Source organism: Lepidochelys kempii, chromosome 9, assembly GCF_965140265.1.
Source record: "Lepidochelys kempii isolate rLepKem1 chromosome 9, rLepKem1.hap2, whole genome shotgun sequence".
NCBI lineage: Eukaryota > Metazoa > Chordata > Testudines > Cheloniidae > Lepidochelys > Lepidochelys kempii.
Genome location: NC_133264.1, coordinates 35,850,013 through 35,872,737, shown reverse-complemented (window position 1 = coordinate 35,872,737; position 22,725 = coordinate 35,850,013). Strand labels below are relative to the sequence as shown.

Here is a 22,725-nt window from a genome sequence, read left to right as displayed (position 1 = left end):
ATTGTAGCAGCTAAAATTCACAACTAGAGGCTTTCATATGTTAATTTACATATTTCATTTCAATAATTACTTACTCATTCATCCACATGCACCTGGGCATAATAGATGCTGCCCCAACATGATTTTCCATTGAAAGTGTACAACTTTGTCAAATCTCCACCCATTTCTGATAAGGTGCAAACATGCATTCCATTAAAGTGAACACAAATTTGCACTCGGCTTAAATATTGCATATGGCAGGTTTCTAATCTGAAATCACTCTCAAACTCTGAGGGAGCGTATGAGCTCTCATTTCTTGGCTTTTAGCTGAGCATTTCGCATGCAAAAATTTTAAAACATAGCCAATCAGAACCCGCTTCACTGATGTTCATTAAGCTTCCCCTATGTTCAAAAACTAGGAATATTTTTAGGCTGTGTCATAAATATAAAGGGAAGGGTAAACACCTTTAAAATCCCTCCTGGCCGGAGGAAAAACCCTTTCACCTGGAAAGGGTTAAGAAGTTAGGATAACCTCTCTGGCACCTGACCAAAATGACCAATGAGGAGACAAGATACTTTCAAAGCTGGAGAGGGGGAGAAAACAAAGGTTCTCTCTGTCTGTGTGATGCTTTTGCCGGGACCAGAGCAGGAATGCAGGTCAGAACTCCTGTAAAGAGTTAGTAAGCAATCTAGTTAGATATGCGTTAGATTCTGTTTTGTTTAAATGGCTGATAAAATAAGCTGTGCTGAATGGAATGTATATTCCTGTTTTTGTGTCTTTTTGTAACTTAAGGTTTTGCCTAGAGGGATTCTCTATGTTTTGAATCTGATTACCCTGTAAGGTATATACCATCCTGATTTTATAGAGGTGATTCTTTTACTTTTTTTCTTCAATTAAAATTCTTCTTTTAAGAACCTGATTGCTTTTTCATTGTCCTTAAGATCCAAGGGTTTGGGTCTGTGTTCACCTATGCAAATTGGTGAGGATTTTTATCAAGCCTTCCCCAGGAAAGGGGATGTAGGGTTTGGGGGGGAAAGATGTTTCCAAGCGGGCTCTTTCCCTGTTATATATTTGTTAGACGCTTGGTGGTGGCAGCAATAAAGTCCAAGGGCAAAAGGTAAAATAGTTTGTACCTTGAGGAAGTTTTAACCTAAGCTGGTAAAAAAAAAAAAAAAAAGCTTAGGGGGGTTTCATGCAGGTCCCCACATCTGTACCCTAGAGTTCAGAGTGGGGAAGGAAACTTGACAGGCTGTTTTTTATCTGTCTCTAGATTGTGACACTGAAGCATCATCGTCCAGTCCTGAGGGCAGAGCAGTGGAGATACTCCACCTCAGCGAGATATCACACAATGCTACACCCCTGTATGGGGAGCCGTATAGTACTCACTTGTGTTGCCAGCAAGCCATGGCAATCCGTGGCTCCACCTACTCTGTCTCTTTCCATCCCTTTAGTGGCACATTGCATTTCCTGAGGAGTAGTTGGTGAGCAGTTCTGCCCAGTACCTAGGAGAGCTGCATATCTTTACAGAATCCATTTATTCCAATCAAATTTGCTGTAAACATAATATACCATAGTTCTATTTTAAGACTCTTTAAGTACCTTCTCTAAATTCCAATTATAGTAGGTTTCCAGTGCTTTATTATGAAAATAGTTATCAGCAGGGGCATGGTAAGCCTTTCCTTTGAGAGAGAATATTAGACCTTTTATTCAACCCTGCTGTGAACAGTCTTGATTAGAAGACTAAAATGTCTGCTTTGTAACCCATCGTCCAGTGTGTGTGTTATGTATCTCCTTTCATTCGCACTGAGTCTATTTCAACGCCCAGTTGCTTGGCATGGTCCTTTAGGTCAAGCTGTATAGGCTAACACAGCTAGTGCCAAAGTTCCCAGTAAAATCCCCAGTGGTGGCCAAGATGGTGAATGTCTGGTGCAGGAGTGGGAGGCCCTGGGAGGGCACTGAGGGCTAGTTGGGGGAGCTGGCAGGAACATAGGGGCAGCAGGGGAGCTAGGGGTAGCCGGGGGGGCAGGGAGTGATTCTCTACAGAGTCTGTACCTGGCTCCTGCTTCCAACAGGGGGAATCGACTAACTGGGTGGCCCTGCTGCCTGACTCTACGCCAGGTTCTCAGCTGCTCCAGATCTCATGCTGCCCTGCTGGGTCTCGGGTGCAGCATCCCCAGCTCCATGCTGACCCACTGCCAAACGCACGTGGCACTGATACCTACCAGTTTGTAGAATGCTCTGCAGTCAGGGAGGGAGAGGAGCTGCCTGGCCTGGGCTGGCAGAAGTACCCCCACCCCGAGTTGTCAAAAAAAAATCTGCTTGAAGGCCATGGCTGTCACACTTTCACAATAACAATGTGTATAATTCTGCTAGGATTCCTGTGGCAATGTTATCACAGCTAACAGTGAATCATAGAATATCAGGGTTGGAAGGGACCTCAGGAGGTCATCTAGTCCAACCCCCTGCTCAAAAGCAGGACCAATCCCCAATTAAATCATCCCAGCCAGGTCTTTGTCAAGCCTGACCTTAAAAACTTCTAAGGAAGGAGATTCCACCACCTCCTTAGGCAACGCATTCCAGTGTTTCACCACCCTCCTAGTGAAAAAGTTTTTCCTAATATCCAACCTAAACCTCCCCTACTGCAACTTGAGACCATTACTCCTTGTCCTGTCCTCTTCTACCACTGAGAATAGTCTAGAACCATCCTCTCTGGAACCACCTCGCAGATAGTTGAAAGCAGCTATCAAATCCCCCCTCATTCTTCTCTTCTGCAGACTAAACAATCCCAGTTCCCTCAGCCTCTCCTCATAAGTCATGTGTTCCAGACCCCTAATAATTTTTGTTGCCCTTCGCTGGACTCTTTCCAATTTATCCACATCCTTCTTGTAGTGTGGGGCCCAAAACTGGACACAGTACTCCAGATGAGGCCTCACCAATGTCGAATAGAGGGGGACGATCACGTCCCTCGATCTGCTCGCTATGCCCCTACTTATACATCCCAAAATGCCATTGGCCTTCTTGGCAACAAGGGCACACTGCTGACTCATATCCAGCTTCTCGTCCATTGTCACTCCTAGGTCCTTTTCCGCAGAGCTGCTGCCTAGCCATTCGGTCCCTAGTCTGTAGCTGTGCATTGGATTCTTCCGTCCTAAGTGCAGGACCCTGCACTTATCCTTATTGAACCTCATCAGATTTCTTTTGGCCCAATCCTCCAATTTGTCTAGGTCCCTCTGTATCCTATCCCTGCCCTCCAGCGTACCTACCACTCCTCCCAGTTTAGTATCATCCGCAAATTTGCTGAGAGTGCAATCCACACCATCCTCCAGATCATTTATGAAGATATTGAACAAAACCGGCCCCAGGACCGACCTCTGGGGCACTCCTCTTGACATCGGCTGCCAACTAGACATGGAGCCATTGATCACTACCCGTTGAGCTCGACAATCTAGCCAACTTTCTACCCACCTTATAGTGCATTCATCCAGCCCACATTTCTTTAACTTGCTGACAAGAATACTGTGGGAGACCGTGTCAAAAGCTTTGCTAAAGTCAAGAAACAATACATCCACTGCCAGTGCTGGCATGCAATATCTAAGAAATCAGCATTGATGTTGTAGGTAGAGATGGACTCAGCTACAACCCAGGATCACTCCCAAACTTTGTGCCTGCGGGGAAGGGAAGATGCTCATACACATGTTAAACCTCATGCTTAGGGCTTAAATTCTCATGGAGTATATCCCAGAGCCCACTATGCCCCCACCCCAATTCTCCATGGTGGGGAGGGGGAAAGAGGGGCATGTTCTGGGGCTCAGGACTTCTGCCCCATAGTAGATGGGTGTGCACCAGAGCTCAGGGCTTTAGCTGCAGGGTGGGGATGGGGGCTTGGGGCTTTAGCCCCATGGGGCTAAAATATTTACCGGAGGTCCACTCCGGACAGCTCTGGCTGAATTTAATGCTACAGGACTTTAGCTTATCTCTAATTATTACAGGTCAGGGTGAGACCTAATTTGGAAACCAGATTATCCCACATCGGCCTACTGAGAGGTTCTGACAAAGAGGGATCTGATCCAGTATGGATATTGCTATGTCCTATGACTCAAAGCTAAACTCCTCTGAATTGAGTGGCTGCCCCATATCTGTAAAGGGAAGAGCCATAACCCCTGATTCAAAATCAATTTCTGGCTCTGGAATCAAATGTTCTGAGCTCAGACCTATCTCTTCATTTTAAGATGTTTTATGTGTTAATAGGGAAACAACTAGTAGAATTACATGCTAGTCTGCTGGGAAATGATTTTTCTGGATATATAATATAGCTCCAGAAAGAGCTACATGAATCCTCTCTTGCAAATGGTATAATAGCACAAACCAAAGGAAACTCCTATGAATCATCTCAGTAATTTCAGCAGGACTACACATGTGGGTAAGGGAGATAACTTGCATGTGCAATGTCTGCAGGATCAAACCCTATGTTTATAGACTTGACTTTGATAAAAAAGGAGCCAAGCCTAGGAGTTCACAGCAGTACTGAGTGCTGTGTCATGAGAGACCTGACTTTTTGAGCAGCATCTGATCTCTTGCCACTAAAGATGATGCATATGGCAGAAGTAAAATATTTCATTGGCATGGAAGTATGTGTTTGCTGCTCACTGGATCAGCTGCTCCTGCTGGCCAGTACAGCAAGTGACACTGGGGTTGAACTTTGTTTCTCTTTACTTGAACTTCAGGCCTGTGTATCAATGTTACAGGTTTTATTATCTTCCAGATCCTGGTAAGATGCTGATGTGGGATAATCAGGCGCCATTAGGACCTTTGGTTTGATTGGGCTGCAGCATGGTGCAGACATTCTATGCTTGGGAGAGGATGGGAAGGGTGAGACAAGGAATGGGGTCGCTGAAAAGAAAATGCAATTTAAACTAAAAAAAAAAAAATACAAGCCGAATCCTTTCAATTTGGAAAGCTCCTGCTGTTCGTGTGTATGACTAACATGACGTAGCTCAATGTAAACAATATAGTTGTATATTATAGCACTGGTGTGTGCATTTCCCTGACTCCATGGTTGTGATCCTAGCTTTCCCGCCCCCTCACATCTATCACTATTACATCTCATGGACTGTTGAAATCATGTTTGAGGATAAAAATAGTGAATGCCTAAAAACTGAAGATACTAGTTCCAATTTACAAATATAATTTATGCTAATCTTGAAAGGGCCTTTCTGATACAAAGTTAAATATGTCATCCTAATATATACATATGTAATTTATTCCAGTGGGGAACAGACATTTCAAAGCCACTTCAGTCCTTTATCTTCAGAACATTTGATGTGAACAGAGAATGTGCATATTAATTGGCATAAGAGTAAACAAGGGGTTAAAGTATCCTAAAATAAGTTACTGTTTGCTTAACTGTGACAATACTAATTGCTTTGAGTAATAAATTTTTATTTATTCAGTCAAGAGAATGCCTCTAGCTAGCACACACACAGTTCTTGAGTCAAATATTAGCACTGTATCTACAATAGGTCATTTTGTTGTCTTTCAGCGTAGTTCATTTCTGTAACATCTTCTTTTTTCCCCTGTCTCTGAATTAATGTATCTCGTTGGACTAGACTGATCTACTATGGAAAGTATACCAGCTGGGTCTATAGGCTTCCTATGGTAGCAGGCTTTGCAATGATTTGTGGTACACTACTCCACAGATACACACTCCTCTGGGTCTTACCATTGCTGAGGCCCACAGCCTGGATTTTGCCAGCTCACCCAAGAGATGAATCAGGCCAGCAACTGCTATCAAGTGTCTCTCCTTACTCTGAATAAGGAGCAGTCACTACTATAACTTCCTTTGGGTTGCCATAGCCAGAACAAGAAGCCTCTTTTTATAGAGGCAGAGCACAGCTCTTCACGGCTTGTGAATGACAAATGTAAATGCAAAGGTTCTGTGTGAATAATAGAACACCTTGCAATTCCATGGCATCTTCTAGCTAAGAACTGCAAAAGTAGTGTTAAAATATCAGATGCAGGAACACAGAAGGAGAAAAATAGATCTCTCTCAGTGGATATGAAGTGCCTAAAATGAATGCTTGTGCCTGAGGCATGAAACCAATAGATTATAGGTCTGAACTGGCAAGAAGGGCTCAGGGAAGAAGATGTGACTTTACAGTATTTGAACATCATGGGATTTAAGCAACCACAATAATTCTGAATCCCTCCAGCTTTACTCAGAACTGTGATATTGTAAGGTATTTGCAGTTTCTAAAATAAATATATAAATCACATAATTGTATTAGTTTGCTGTACAGAATTTTAATTACATTTCTGCAAGTAACTCGTGATGTAATTTCCATAGAGCAAAGTAACAGAATAACTTTAAACCCATTATTTGTAACACACATTAGGGGGAAAAAAGTGAGGTAGAAAGACTCCACAGTCTGACAAGCAATGTCCAAGTATTAAGCAAATGCCACCATTTCTGTTTGGCCAGTATTTCTTAATTAATGTAAATTCTCTGCCTTCAATATCCAACTTCAGAGTTAAGAAGCTTTTTATTATGACTGACTAGTAAAGCAAACTGGAATCAAAAAAATAACCAGTACTCTGTAGGGTTTTATTTTTTGTTCAGGATGTTGACCCCTTTATACACTATACATTTCAGTGTATAGTATATAGAACAGTATAAACAAGTCATTGTATGATATTTTCATGTGTACTAACTTCATTAGTGCTTTTTATGTAGCCTGTTGTAAAACTAGGCAAATAGCTAGATAAGTTGATGTATCCCGTGGAGGACCTCTGCTTACTCCCAGTGGTATTTGTATCCCTGGCTGAGAACCACTGCACTATAATACATGGGTAGAATTTAAATAGGCTGAATATGATTAGCTGAGTAGTTATTTGGCCAGGACACCAGAGCTATCAACCTAGAGATGGGCAAACTATTGTTATTAATAGCATTTGCTACACATTTAGTCTGTTTTTTAGGTTAGTGACTTCTAACCCTGCCTTGCCTAGTTCTGACCTCAACAAGGACTCAGTTGAGAGGGCAACCCTGAATCTGAGGCCACAACTTGGCCCACCAAGTTCTGAGTTCAGTTGTGTTCAGAGTTCTTGTGAACTGAGGTTCCCTCCTTTCCCTGTTGTCAGATCAGCTTTATTCATCATCTATTGTTCCTCAATCCGGGTGAAATCCTGGCCCTATCAAAGTCAATTATAACACTGATATCATCGTGTTTAAGGCCAGAAGGAATCACCAGATCAACTAATTTGACCGCCTGTGGATCGCATCACCCAGCCAACACTGCACCCAGCCCAACAACCAGTATTAGACCAAAGTGTTTTTGCCATCTGGAGACTAAACAATTATGTGCCACAAACAGACAACAGAAAGGACTGAGGTGCACCAACACCCTAGGCCCCTAGGGAATTGATTTAGTGAGATAAACCCAGCTGATCCTAGCACTGACTTCAGTGGGGAAAGGATTGTAGTCCACGTATTTAACCTAGCTTGAAGAATAATGACTGTGCATGTTTTAGATACTGCAGTTGAAGTCCACTGGTTTGCCTTTTAATTTAAGATGAATCCTGTCTTATATGAGTGTTGGACTTGGACCCTAAGTGTCAAATTGTGACCGTCTCTAGGGTAGTGAGAGAAAGCAGGAAGCTCTGTTGACCCCTAATTCATCAAAGAAGGAGGTGGCTAGTGTTCTGGCAATGTTCAATGGCCCAAAACGGGCATGGCCAGGTGAGCTGTAGGAAGCGCATATTACATACTTAACCACTATATGTCCTATCAATGTCCCACAGTGCATCTCCAGCTCCAAGAGCCATCACTTTTTACTCTGTCTATAACGTGAGTGCTTTACATGATTAAATGTTATCACTGTGCAATTCACCCCTTACCTTAGTTTTTGCTGACAAATGTCCAGTTTTATTTTTGTTTTGTTTTTTTAACGTTACTTGGGCACATTTTTTGCTCTGTCATAGAAGCCGTTGCACCTAACCAGTTCAAATTGAAATTTCCCAAGGGAATAATCCAAATCTGCATTTCCATATATATTAATAAACTGTAACATTTTCAGCAACTCATATAATACACATTTGAAATGAGAGAGAACCTATTACCAGTACAATGGAGAGCTCAGGCACTTTCCTGTCAAAAGTAATGGGGTGAGATCATCTACACAATTATTTCTAGTAGCTGTCTCAATAGTCCTTTATGCAGCAAAGTATGTATAAATCTTTCTCAGTCCGCTATGCTGTAGCAGGACATTCTAGCTCCAGCCAGCTCGTCCTTACAAGTTGGAGGAGTACATAAATAAATCCTTTAATTCTCTCCATAGCTCAAGGCATTGTAATGTTGGAGACTCAGGTTCCAAAATGACTTCAGTGAGTTTGTTTGTTTGGGGGGAAGACAAAGGTAAATGGCAGGTCCAGATAATTCTGATTTCATTTATACTGGTATAAATCTGGTGTGACTCTGTTCACTTGGACAGAGTTATTCTGGATTTTAGCTCATGTACCTGAGATCAAGATTTGGCTCACTGCCTCTAGCGAATGGGAGAAAAGTGCCAGGCATGCTTCTAAAGAGCACCTACTGCTGTGCAACTAACAATCGCCTCAATAGTGTGAGACGGGTATTAACCTTTTGTAACCATGTCATGTAACGGGGACCAGGAACAGACGGCTAGTCTTTTACTAGCATTCGTGTCACATCTTTGATACAGGTGGTAGCTTTAGAAGAAGCTGTGGGCTTATTCTGCCCTTTGGGGAACTCCAGGGATTGATTCAACTTTGTGTGTCTGCCCTACTAATAAAGGCCATTTTGGTGGTTACTAGTGTACATGTGTAAGAATTAGACAGAAAATGAAAAAATGTCCTGTGGAAAAAATGTCCTTGCTTGGGACACATCAGGTTTGTTCTGGCTATTTGTGTTCATACTTCTGTCTTGCTATAGGTGCAAACACTGCACACCTCCTGCAGGGGCAGGTCTCAGGAAATCTTCAGTAGTTAGTATCATGAAAGCTGTTCAAGGGCAAACATAGTAGAGGTGTAAAGTTTACTATTTAACTGGCATGCAATTTATTGCATTGGTGCTCTTTGAGCCAACGGGCGGGTGCGTGAGTAGTTTAATATGTCAATGTAATTTATGGCACTGGCATACTCTTAGCCGTGGGTGGGTGCGTGCACTCATGTGTGCGCACGTGTAACCAGTAGTAAGCATCTCTTTCAAGAGTAGGTGCTGATCGCTCGAAATTTCAAAGTGACCTCCAAATGCCCATTTCTCTGCCAAATAGGAGACTTTCCAGATTTACTATACTATAGGAGTACCAGAGCTTTTAAAGATGGGAAAAAGCCCAAGACAAATCTAAATCTTTTGGAATGTCAGCCTATGATGACTTGCAGATAATTTAGAAGTAAATTTGGCATATAACAAAGATTTGCAAATCTAGAGGAAATAGAATTTTTATTGGGGAGTGTAAGATCATTCGAAGGGATGATAAAATCCACAAGCATTTTTCCTGGTCCTTTGTTTTCTTAGACAAAGGGGAAAACCACCACCACAATGAAAGCTGTGTACATTAATTTCTGAGGACAGAATTTGGTCTATGGTATACAATCTAAACATCTCTATATGGAAGTGAAATCATTACTTCTGATTAGTATATTCTATTCAGAGCATTGTATACATAACAAATGTGCCTATATATTGTAACAGGGTCAGGCCGGATGGCTAGAGGAGAGTAATAGAAGGTAGATATATTAGCCTCAGGTTAAGTAGGTCCCTTTTCCCTGGGTAAGGTAATAGGGAAGATTCCAGAACCATCAGGAACCTTCTGGAGACAATTAAGACAGACAGGCTGATTAGAACACCTGCAGCCAATGAAGAAGCTGCTAGAATCAATTAAGGCAGGCTAATTAGGGCACCTGGGTTTAAAAAAGGAGCTCACACCAGTTTGTGGTGTGCTTGTAAGGAGCTGGGAGTAAGAGGCACTAGGAGCTGAGAGTAAGAATGTGGACTGTTGGAGGACTGAGAGTAAAAGCATTATCAGACACCAGAAGGAAGGTCCTATGGTGAGGATAAAGAAGGTGGGGAAGTAGCCCAGGGAGTTGTAGCTGTTGCACAGCTGTTCCAGGAGGCACTCTAGACAGCTGCATTCCACAGGGCCCTGGGCTGGAACCCGGAGTAGAGGGTGGGCCCCCAAACCTCCCAACTCCTGGTCAGACACAGGAGGAGTTGACCTGGACTGTGGATTCACAAAAACAGCCGAACTGAGGGGGGCTGTGAAGCTCCAAGATGAGCAAATCCACCAATAAGCACAAGACCCACCAAGGTAGAGGAGGAACTTTGTCACAATATATAAATACAGTAGAATTAAGGATTAAAGTGGATCTCCTACCTGCATCCTTCAATACGTTTAAATGGTAATCCTCTTTAAATGATGTGACAGGCATTTTTTGTTGTGGCGAATCAGAGCATTATACTATCAGAACAATTTATGGAAAGATTAGTTGATCATTTAAATCAGCCACCGGTTGGTTGGTTGATTGCTTGGTAGTTTTTAATTATTAATCTTCAAATTGTGGAGGAAAACATCAAGTACTGCCTTTGATTTTTTTTGCTTGAAAATCCCTCTGGAATCGACGCCTGATTCAATAATAAGTTGGTTGTAAACATGTGCTAGTTTATATATATGTGCATCACTGGAATATGTCAAGACATGTTCAATTTCTAGCCTTTTATAATAGACTCTTCTTCTAGTGGCTGGAACTTAGAAAAGAGTGGAAATAGTATTGTGAACTAATAGAGATTCTCCCTGAGGTCATGTGGTAGGCTGCTGCTTTTGGAGCATATAATCGTCAATGTGCTATTATCTCATCTGGTACACAGTGCGTATTTGATATAAGCTGTAGCTTATCATCTCAAGAAGTATGTAATTAAATAAAAAAAGAGGTGTTCTTATGATTCCCCAGAGATCAAAGGGAGGGACGGCAGGATAATGTGATGCACAGGGCTTGCTCAATCCTCAAGTGAGCTGTAGAAAAATGGCCTTAGCTTTCGGAAACAGAGGTGTATTAATTGCCAGACCCCTTACTCAGTATTATCCTAATGAAGGATCACTTCAAACAGGATATTAAAATGGGTGCAAGTTAAACAATTTACCCACTGACAATAAGTATTGAGTGGAAGTTGTATGTATTGTGATGAAGGCCATATGGTTCAGGTGTATGTAACTGAGAGTGTACGTAACTAGCTGTCTGAATGGTTTGGATATCTGTTACAGATATAATCCCCATTCATTTTATTGTGTTGCTGAAGGTTTTTAACTGAAACAAACTGTGTTTGCATTCCAGAAATATAAGCATAAATAAGAACAGCATTCCAGAACTGATAAGTACTGCAGAAGAAATATTGTGTGCAGAACTGTCATCCCCAATGCGTTTTGGTACCTGTCTCTATACATTCAGATCTAAGTCAGCTGAGTTTTCCTTCTCATATACCTATGATTTACTTAAATTATTCCGGGTTATTTTGTCTCCTGAGAATCTGGACTGCATTCCCATTATCCATTCATCTTTCACACTTCTACCTCACTACCTTGTTGCTGCTCCCATTGCAGATTCATGTAGATTTGATGGGATAATAAGGTGGAGTTTACATTTCCCTGTATGAGAGTTATTTTTGGAGCATTTTTCCCTTGCATTCTTTTTATTCCACAGGGATTGACTAGACCCCATGATTTTTATTTCCTGAGATGCATGTATGTCTAAAGTCATAGAGGAGTACTTGGAAGTACAGATCAATCCATGGTGCTACATTTCTAAAGTAATACCCTTTTTTGCAAGACCAATTTTCTCTCTTCTTCCAAAAGATTCCTCTTGAACTTCTGATGTTTGGGATTTGTCCTGTGGGCAGGTTCTTGTCACACGGCTATAAAATCTGAGCTGAGTCGAAGTACTACTTTTAACGTTTCAAGCGTACAACCATATATCAAATACTAGATATAGATGCAGACTGATAAAATGCACTAATTATATCTCGCCAGATGTTGTTCTCACAGCATACAAAATTTAGAAGTCAACTGCTTGTTACCCTAAAATAACATGGGATGAGCGTTTTTTAATGTTTTATTATTTTATTGTTTATTATTTGCACTATGGTAGCACCTAGGGAGCCTTGGACATAAGCCAGGACCCCACCGTGCTTGGAGGTGTACAAACCCAGAACAAAAAGATGATCCCTGGTTCAAAGAGCTTACAATTCTGTAGAGTCTTCAGATCTTCATGTGGGATCAGTAATAGAAAATGCTTGGGATATGGCAGTAAATATAGATTTTACATTGTAACTTGATTTTTGACTTGACAATGATTTCAGTGAACATCCCTATGAAATTGTATAAACCGGAGATAAGAGTGAAAAAAGCCATGTAGGAAACCATTTAAAAAGAAAAGTCAGAGTGGGAAACAGAAAAATATATTTCAGATAAAAAAGTCAAATTAACTACTTAAAGTAGTGTTATTTTAGGGGGGGGTTCAACTGTTTTATAAAAATATAAAAGCAGTATTTGTAGAATTGCAGTAGCTATTTCATAGTTAAAACTGAAGCTGATTTCCTATTATTACTGATTTTTAAACCTCACCCTCTAACTACTTCAGAGAGAGAAAGAGAGATTCTTCATGAACATTTGCCTACTGCATCTCATCCCAGAGGTGACTGTTTCCTGAAAAGGTTGGTAAAAATCAGAAGAGAAGTTTTAATGCTGTGATGATTTGAAAAATTTACCTGACATTCGCTTCTGAAGGCTTTTCTGTGTTGGCTTGTAATAGCTACAGAATGGTTTGGCCTGGTTTGATTTTTAGCCTTGCTGAAGAGAAAAATGTATATATTGCTGAAGAGCTAGAAGGGAAATTAAAAAGTTTTAAACAGCTTGTGATACTCCACACTCCACAGGATATATGGGCTCATTAAAGCAGGATTATAAAATAAAGCCAGTGGGTAGGTAGGTCCCTTAGGGGAAAAGAAGATCTGGCCCAAATCAGCCATGACACACCAACGAGTCTGGAACACAAGAAGGAATTGTAAAACTGAAGGACGTGTATACTATCTGAAAGAGGGGTTGCAAGTTAAGGACATGGGCTTTCTCCATCTTGTCAATGCCAGTTTAGGTGCCTTTTTCTTAGAACTGGTCGGTATTTTTGGAATTAAAAAAAAATCATGTTTCAAACTTTTTGAAAAATAAATAAGAAAAAGTTTTGACATTTTGGGCAAAATTTCCTTCTCATGCACACAATTTTGGACGATCTACAGAGCTGGTTAAAATGTTTCAAATTAAAAAAGGAGGAAAAAATTAAAATTCTTAATTTTTATCCCCTTTTGTTGACCATCTCAAATCTCCACCCTTTAATTCCAAAGGCTAAATCCATATCTCAGTCATACTATTTTAGATCAGGGTACCTCTTTGGACTTACTGTGGATTTACACCATTGTAACTGACCTCACAATCTGTTTTTATTTTCATTGTCTCTGATTAAGTTAGCTAAGTGCACAGATTTTTTTTTTTTTTAAAAAAAGACTAAAAAATATCCTCCATCCTCTCCACCCCACGCCATGGAAATGTATATCACTGAAACTTTTTTATGTAAAAGCTTTTATGATGAGATGTTGATTAAATATTAATGTCCAGAGGCCCCATTTGTAGGTGCTGTTCAAATGCAGGTAGATCCCTTACCTGTATGTGTATGTCTTTTCTCTTACAGCATAGGTGGAGAAGTCGCGAGAGGAAATGAAGGAAGCTATGTGGGCAAACATTTCCGGATGGGATTTATGACAATGCCTGCTCCTCAGGACAGACTGCCGCATCCTTGCTCTAGTGGCTTTACCGTGAGATCCCAGTCTCTTCATTCGGTTGGGGGTACCGACGATGAAAGCAGTAGCTGCTCTCGTAAACAACCTCCACCAAAACCTAAACGAGATCCCAACACCAAACTAAGCACCTCATCTGAAACGGTCAACTCTGGAACAAGTAAGAGTGGGAAACTACCGGACAAGACTGAAGGTAAATAATACAATTTTTTAGAAATGTGGTGTTAGAGAGACCCAATGTTAAGGTCAACCTATTAATAAAGTTTTCCTGAAACACTGCAAATGTATTACCTGTAGTTTAAGTAACTATGCCAGTACCATTTTCCTAGACAAAGTTATATTACAAGAGTACTTACAAAAGTAAAGTGTCTCTCTCTTTCAAAACTATAGCGGTAAAAATAGTTGCAGAGGTGGTGTATATTGCCCAGAGGCAATATTGGCTTTTGTAAGGAATGGTAACACAACCATGTCATAAGTATAAAGGGAAGAGTAAACACCTTTAAATCCCTCCTGGCCAGAGGAAAAGCCCTTTCACCTGGAAAGGGTTAAGAAGCTAGGATAACCTCTCTGGCACCTGACCAAAATGACCAATGAGGAGACAAGATACTTTCAAAGCTGGAGGGGGTGGGGGAACAAAGAGTCCTCTCTGTCTGTGTGATGCTTTTGCCGGGACCAGAGCAGGAATGCAGGTCAGAACTCCTGTAAAGAGTTAGTAAGCAATCTAGTTAGATATGCGTTAGATTCTGTTTTGTTTCAATGGCTGATAAAATAAGTTGTGCTGAATGGAATGTATATTCCTGTTTTTGTGTCTTTTTGTAACTTAAGGTTTTGCCTAGAGGGATTCTCTATGTTTTGAATCTGATTACCCTGTAAGGTATTTACCGTCCTGATTTTACAGAGGTTTTTCTTTTACTTTTTCTTTAATTAAAATTCTCTTTTAAGAACCTGATTGCTTTTTCATTGTTCTTAAGATCCAAGGGTTTCGGTCTGTGTTCACCTATGCAAATTGGTGAGCATTTTTATCAAGCCTTCCCCAGGAAAGGGGGTGTAGTGCTTGGGGGGGGGGTATTTTGGAGGGGGAGATGTTTCCAAGTGGGCACTTCCCCTGTTATTTTTGTTAGATACTTTGGTGGTGGCAGCATAAAGGTTCAAGGACAAAAGGTAAAAGTTTGTACCTTGCGGAACTTTTAACCTAAGCTGGTAAGAATAAGCTTAGGGGGTCTTTCATGCAGATCCCCACATCTGTACCCTAGAGTTCAGAGTGGGAAAGGAAACTTGACAAACCATTATTAGATTAATTAACCTAGAAGGATTCTTGCCTTTTCTCGATCTTCCCAATTTAGGGCAAAACCTGTGCCCGCTCTTTCCACCCCAACCCCTCAGCAGAAATAGTGAAAAGGAGGCAGGGTACGAGGTCCTTCCTTCTCCACCAAAAACTGTTTAGGAGGGAACAAGTTATTAGGATCTTTCCTTCCTCCCCTCCAGGCTAGAATTGTCTTTAGTGGAGCAGGAGAACTAGCTATGCTCCCTACTGGGAGACATCAAGCTAGTTCTGCTTGCTAGTGTGAGATGTAAAAGGGATTCCTTAGGGTCAGAATGACACAGATTATTTTTAGTCAGTGCTGGTCTACTCTCACTCCCCACATTACATGTCTGGTGTGGTATATTGCTCTCCATGTCTGTGTCCATTGGGGCTGGGTTGTGGTCAGAAATACTTGTTGGGTTTGCTCATGCTATAACCCTTTTTTAACCAATCAGATTTTAAAAAGACAATAAAAAAATTTCAAAGCTCCTAGCTCAACTGGCTATAGACAGAGATTGAATTAGAGCATAGATTTATATCTCACATGTGTTGATAGGTAAAACAATCTGAAAATGGAATTTGTCATGCATATTCCATTGTGTCACTCTGCCCACAGATCCAAATCCAACTTCTAACACTCCAAACCCAGTCTTTAAACTGCTGCCATTTAAAAAACTAAGCTGTTTACCACAATTTTCCTTCATTTCCTCCAGAATTTATCCCCACAGTATTTCACTGGCCCAAGGCCCAAAAGAGACAATAGTCAGCCTTGTATCACTGACAGGTCTGATATCAAGTGACCTTTCAGCTTTTTGTGCTATTGGATCAGGGAGGTTCCACTATGGAAAATTATGAAACAAAGCTGTTGTTTTCTATAAACACATATAGGATATTTTGCAAAGATGTTTGCACAAAAATGTTGCAGGTATACTTTAATGGCAACTCATGATAATTCCAACTCTTGTCTATAATCTGGCCCACTGGCTAATTTGGAAGAAAATTAATTTAACTTCCCAGGCAACCACTGGAGAGATTTGTCAACATCATCTTTAATACAATGTGTGTTTTCTTTTTATTCTGTTCTATAAAGATCCATTTTGAAAAAAATGATAGGGGTTGTGTCTCGTGACCCACTTTCTCTTCTGCTTCCTGATTCTGGTGAAGTCAAAATATTGAATCTGTCACATCACAATAATTTCCATAGCAATAGATTTTTTTAAATATGACTCTGACAGTAAATAGAAGAAACTTGACTGGAAGTTAGCAAGTCCTTCCTTGTTTAAAACATAAATAGCATCAGAAACAGAAAGGTAGTGGCTCCTTAAATTGCTTTTTGTATAAAGGTTCTTGTTTCCAAATTTGCTATAGTGTAAAAATCTTTTTAACTTGTGCTGTCACACATTAGCCCAACCTCATTATATAGCAATGTGATAATGCTCCAGTGTGTGTTGTCTCACAGCATATTCAAGTTGTCTGTGATTTAAGGAGCAATTTCTAAGACAGAGAAATTCCTGTGACCTCTCTTTAATTTGATTGGTATGTTTTTATATCTCTGTGTACACTATCAGGCTATATTATTCCTTCTTCTCTCCGCCCCTCCCCTGCCCCTGACTAATTAAAGGGCCTTCATCAGGTGACATTTGTTCCACATGTTTGGATTTATAAAACCCAGTTTTTACAAAATCTAAGGCTGTCTTTCCATGGAGATTTAAACTTCCAATAGAAACAGCTGTTTTGCATCCCACATCATATCATTGCCCTAGTGCTTGGCAACCTGAAAGAGAGATTTTAGAAAGTAAGCTCCTTCAGGGTGGGGACATTATCTTGCTTTTTGTCTTGTATGGCACATAACAAATATAAAGAGGAGTGAAACTGACTGATGTATTTTTACTCCCCAGGTTTAAAGAAATACAGAAGGGAACAGAACAGAATAAAGAGTGACTGTGTAAGCTCTTAGAGACAGGAACCCTCTCTTTCTTCTGTGTTTGTCCGTAGCTGGGGGGTCCTTGGCACTGCTGCAATACAAACAATTAAATCATAAAACCAGTGAAAAGCAAATTAGATTTTAAAAGATGCAGAGACAGGTCATTCTTGAAAATCCTCACTTATGGTGCCCATTTAAGTGTGTGCGTTTACCTGAATGTGAGGCATCTACCCTGCTGCTCTGTAATTCTGTCTGATAAAAGCATTTCTTCTGCTCAGTAACCTCTATAAGCAGTCAACTTGTGGAGAATATGTAGCTTTGGAAAAAGACAATTAATACTGTAATTGGAGTTGTTCAAAAGGCAGTGCCTCTCATAAATTCCCAGTTACTTACCCACCCAAGCTGCTAACCACCTGCTATGAGCTTGAACTGTTGCCACATAAGCTAAACAGAAATTGGACTGAAATGGATTTAGAGCTTTCAGTAGCTTTATGCAGTTCTCAGTTCCTTTTGTTTTCTACATTGGCTAATAATTTATTTAAAGAATGATGTTTCCTGGCTTATAACCAGCTTTTTCCATCCTAGCTGTGTGCCTGTTAATGGAAGAAATATGTCAGAAGATCCTTATTATGTAATGCATTTTTTCCCATTCCAGCTTTCCCTGGCTGTTGCTTCATATTTCAAGGGCAGTGTTCTTCCCTGACTACTCCTTGTGTAACCCTATAGAGTCTTGTTGTATGGATATAAATCACGACAGCATTTGGCCCTCAATAAGTATTCACTCCATATACCTAAGTAGCTTTTTCTGATATTATTTTGCCAGGATCCTCACCCTGCTGCTAAGCTGAACTACCCTTAAACTACTTACAGCTAAATTACAGCTCTTCCCAAGCAACAGCTGTGATGCAGGATTGCAAAGGTGTAGCACCTAAGTGGGAGTGACTGGAGACAAAGGGGGAGATTTTCTAGATGGCAGTTAGGTGCCCAACTCCTGCTGAAAATTAATGGGAGTTGATTCCCTAACTAACATCTGTGCCATTGAAAATCTCCCCCAATATGCCTAAATAGGGCAGAGGTAGACACAGTGCCTTCAGTGGGGTTTGAAAAATGCAGTCACTGCTTTAAAAAACAAAAACAAAATGCAGCATGTATTTCTCCGTAGCTCCAGTCTTCAGGCCAGAAAGCCACATTGCCCTTTCATTCAGGGATTGCAAACAGCAGGATCAGGTCCTGCCTGATTTTGCTGGTGGGGACAAGGAACATCTCCCTGTAACTATGAGTGTATTTGCCCACGCAGAAGACAGCCACAGTTTGGCCCTTAAGGCTGCAACAGTTGCTTGCTCCCAGTTGCCTGGATTCTAACAGGAACTAACAGCAAAGAGCTCAGTCTAACCACTCGGTTAGCTCTAAGATATGCCGTCACGGGTGGTTGTCTCCTTTGCTTATTTTTAGCTGAGGTTGCCACTGCAGGTTTGGATCTGCAGTTTCAGTAACCACCTTTCTGCTGCAACCCCACTTTCCGCTGGCAGACTCCCAGAGCTGAATAATTTTTCTCGGCATTCCATGCCACCTGCTATCTGCTCTGGTGTATTGTCTGGTCCCTCTGGTCAGAAAAAAGTGGTACAAAAGCAGAAGTTCCAATGCAGCTGTGATAGCTTTCTGCCAAGAACAATGAGCACAATGTGATTTTTTTCTGAGGAATCTGTAAACAAGTTTTGAATCTATACAGGGGTATCTTCTACCACTCAAGGCACATATGCATACTTATTGATGTTAATGGAAGTTACAAGCACCGAATGGAGAACAGACCATGCAGTATTAAAAGACATGACAATCTAGTTGCCAGCTAGGGAATTATTCTGTGCTGGGGAACTGATGATTAGTACTGTAGCTATGACAGATGAGCCTGCACTAGGATTTGTGTGCTTAATGGCTTTTTTTCATTTGATGAAATCACTTTATGCATTTCACATTTCTATTTTGTGCATGGACATTGATCATTTACTTGGGGTGACATTCCACATGCAAAAAGAGCACGAGATGAGAAATACAGCCTGCCTGCAATATCCATAAATGTATTTATTACACTTAAGTTACATTATGTTTAACCTAATGTATAGGTACACATAGCAGATACCTTTTCATTGGGTTGTTTGCACTGCAGGGAGACATAATAATGGGCCTTCTCACAGTATTTCCACTAGCCATGAGCTGAAATTCTGTGATAAAACCAGATCTTGGATTATTTTAGTCTACTGGATGTCTCCCTAAAGCATTAAAAGCCACTGGAAAAACAAAGCTTGGTTTCCATTGCCTCATTGCTAGAGCTGACCTGAAAATGTTGAAGGCAATGGTACTACTCGGGTAAGGGTTTGCGGGATCAGGTCAGAATATTAAATCCCACACACATCCTTAGAGCTTATCCATTGTAATACCTATGTCCTGTAAAACTCATGTGGAGCTACAGGAAAGAGAACAGAACACAGCTGCACTCATTATTCTATAGAAAATAAATTAGATTTCTATCCTGGTACCTTTTCCCTTACCTTCTTGTTCAATTAAGCTCTAATTCTACTCCCATTAAAGCTAATGGCAAAACTCTCATTCAATTGAATGGAGTGGGAACTTAAAAGCATTTTCTTCCTAAAGCCTTGATCAGGCAAAGTGCTGAGCACCCTCAACTCACATTGAATTCAGTGAGAGTTGAGGGGGCTCAGCCAAAATGAGCCTTAAGAGATTTTGTGCCAGACTCCTAGTAAACCTACTGCCCATTCTCCAGTTTGTCACTAATTTCTATCTAATCACTGTTTGAATATAATCATCTTGGTTGATACACAAAGTTGCCACTTTCATATCATCCACATAGATTAACACTGGGTGACATCAAGCAGCATATGCCTGACATGCTGCAACTGCGTTTGGCACTTCATGCTTTTCAGTTTATAGGCATGCTGTAAATACAGCAAACGGAGCTATGTTGGGAGAACGCACACTAGCAACACCTAAACAGAACACATCCTCATCTCCATGGGGTCATAATGAGCCAGAATGGGACTTTAAAAAAATGCAGATGCAAACCCCAAAATAACTTGGTGTTTTTTACTGATTCTTCTTGTCTTGTCCTCAAACGGCTTCCCACCATGTCTGTGCACATGTGATTGCCTGATCACTGCACTCTGCCAGGTCTCTGGAAGAGCATTCATGCACAAGCAACTGTTATTGCAGGAGATGCTTCATGTTTCTGCTGCAGTCACAGATCTGGGGGCCAGTGATGTAGCCCCACTTGATCATTGCATCTCTAGACCAGCCAACTCCACTATGGCATTGATTAGGACCATGTAATCCAGGGCTGATCTGCACCAGGTAGGTCCTCAACTTCTGGGAGCTGGAGCAAAGAGGCTTACAAGGTCGTTCTCCACCTTTGTTTGCCATAACTGAATACTTGTCTGTTTGGGTGACAATGTTAGGGGTTTAACAATGGCATGATAACTTTGTTGTGACTTCAGTCGACTTGGAGCCAGTGTCATGTAGTGGATATCTTAGATCTGCACATTAGCTTTTGTGTTCAACTCTACTGTAACCTCCTGGAGTATATCCGGAGGAGCAATACCTGTGCGAACGTAGAGGCTGTTGATATGGGTAGTGTGACGAAGTTCCTCCTCTGCCTTGGTGGGTCCTGTGCTTATTGGTGGATTTTCTCGCCTCAGAGGTTCATGGCAGCCCTCAGTTTGGCCACTTTCGTGGCTCAAATCTGCCGTTCACTCAGTTAGCCTCCTCACTGGCCAGCATGGGGAAAGGAAGAAGAACAATCCCCACAGTCTCTGCTGATCCACCTAGTGGATCAGGGAACAGGCCAGAGACCTTCCCCACTGGTGGAACCCACCGTCCAGTTCAACTCCTCCGGTATCAAGTAGGGAGTTGGAGGGGTGGGGGGAACCCGGGCCCACCCTCTACTCCGGGTTCCAACCCAGGGCCCTGTGGATTGCAGCTGTCTACAGTGGCTCCTGTAACAGCTGCGTGACAGCTACAACTCCCTGGGCTACTTCCCCATGGCCTCCTCCCAACACCTTCTTTATCCTCACCACAGGACCTTCCTCCTGATGTCTGATAATGCTTGTACTTCTCAGTCTTCCAGTAGTACGCCTTCTCACTCTCAGCTTCTTGCATGCACACCACAAACTGAAGTGAGCTCCTTTTTAAACCCAGGTGCCCTGATTAGCCTGCCTTAATTGATTCTAGCAGCTTCTTGATTGGCTGCAGGTGTTCTAATCAGCCTGTCTGCCTTAATTGTTTACCAGAAAGTTCCTGATTGTTCTGGAACCTTCCCTATTACCTTACCCAGGGAAAAGGGACCTACTTAACCTGAGGCTAATATATCTGCCTTCTATCACTCTCCTGTAGCCATCTGGCCCGACCCTGTCACAGTAGGCAACGGCATCCTGTAATAAATCAGCAGGCAGTATTGTGTGCAAGATCTAGCTTCTTTGTGTGAGGGGATTGTGCCCATGCTGCATTTGTGTGTTCATCAGAGGAGCAGCAATGTGCCAGTTGATCACACAGTGGATGGGTCTGCACCCCACTTTGATGCACTTGCTGCGAATATTGGTTTGTATGCTAATTTTGGCTTTCGTTTTCTCAACATGGGTTCTAAAAGACAGTGTGTGTTTAAGAGTGACACCAAGGTATATGGGAATGAGTAATTTTCATTCCAAGCCAGCTGATGTTGAGTTCACATGTGGCCTCTTGGTTTTTGAGATGGAATGCACTGCTGGTTTGCTGCATAGTACTCATATAAGGTGTTAAGTACATTCACCTACTCGCTACTATTCCACATTCCTTGTGTAGATAAATCATCTTGTGCCAGAGCAGCTTGGCTGGTCATTTGTGTAGATGTTGAATAATGTAGGTGTTGAGACACTACTTTGTGGGAAGCCATTCTTCTGTTGTCGCTAGTGGCTCCATTTGACACAAAAGTTCACAAAGAATCTTCTGTTCTCCATCATTGGCTGTATTATCTACATGTGGTGGTGGTTCTTCATTACCGTTCATACCTTGGCAATTGTAACGGTCATTGCTTTGAACTACAGGCGTGTGAGCTGGAATACACAAGTTCAAATTCTAACTCAGTATACGTTCTGGTTTGCTGGTTTCAGTGGCTTGCACAGGATTGCAAGAGAGACCAAAATCTGGATGACAGTACATTTGACCTCTTTGTTGTCAACAAATCAACTAAAGACCATAATTTTGTGTCCACTCCTTGGTACGATGTTATAATTCTTGTCACAGCTTTATTGGTAACACCTTTCGGAGACGATCACGAATAATATTTTTTCAGTAAATATTACTCAACTGGTTAGCATGTAAGTTACACTTGAGTAATTCCAGCTTTTGAGAGGATTAATAGAAAAATAAAAACAAAACTGCATGCATCTAACACTAGGCTTAAGTGTGCCACTAATGTATGGCTCTATGTTCAGGGCGTGTGTGGGCGGGGAGGGGAGGTAGAATTGGTGGAGCTCAGAGAGGAAGTCTGCTATGTAGAATCCCTCCGGCTCTCCAAAGGGCACAGGGGGAACACCAGGTGCTGCTGGCACCCCATACCAGTACCACTTTGTATGCCAGTGCAGAGTGGGGAGCAAGACCACTCCCCAGACTTACTTGCC

General features: G+C 41.5%; 1 protein-coding gene across 6 annotated transcripts in view; it reads left to right on the top strand.

Annotated features, from left to right (window-relative positions):
- The window catches only part of NYAP2 (neuronal tyrosine-phosphorylated phosphoinositide-3-kinase adaptor 2), a 180,881-nt gene that overhangs the window by 70,495 nt on the left and 87,661 nt on the right, over nucleotides 1-22,725 (top strand). For 5 of the 6 annotated variants that reach the window (XM_073359901.1, XM_073359902.1, XM_073359900.1 and 2 more), the window contains one exon: nucleotides 13,730-14,028. In XM_073359901.1, coding sequence (XP_073216002.1) covers nucleotides 13,730-14,028 — 299 coding nt within the window. Of the gene's footprint in view, nucleotides 1-12,628; nucleotides 12,702-13,729; nucleotides 14,029-22,725 lie in introns of all 6 variants that reach the window. The other variant, XM_073359905.1, reaches the window with a different exon arrangement.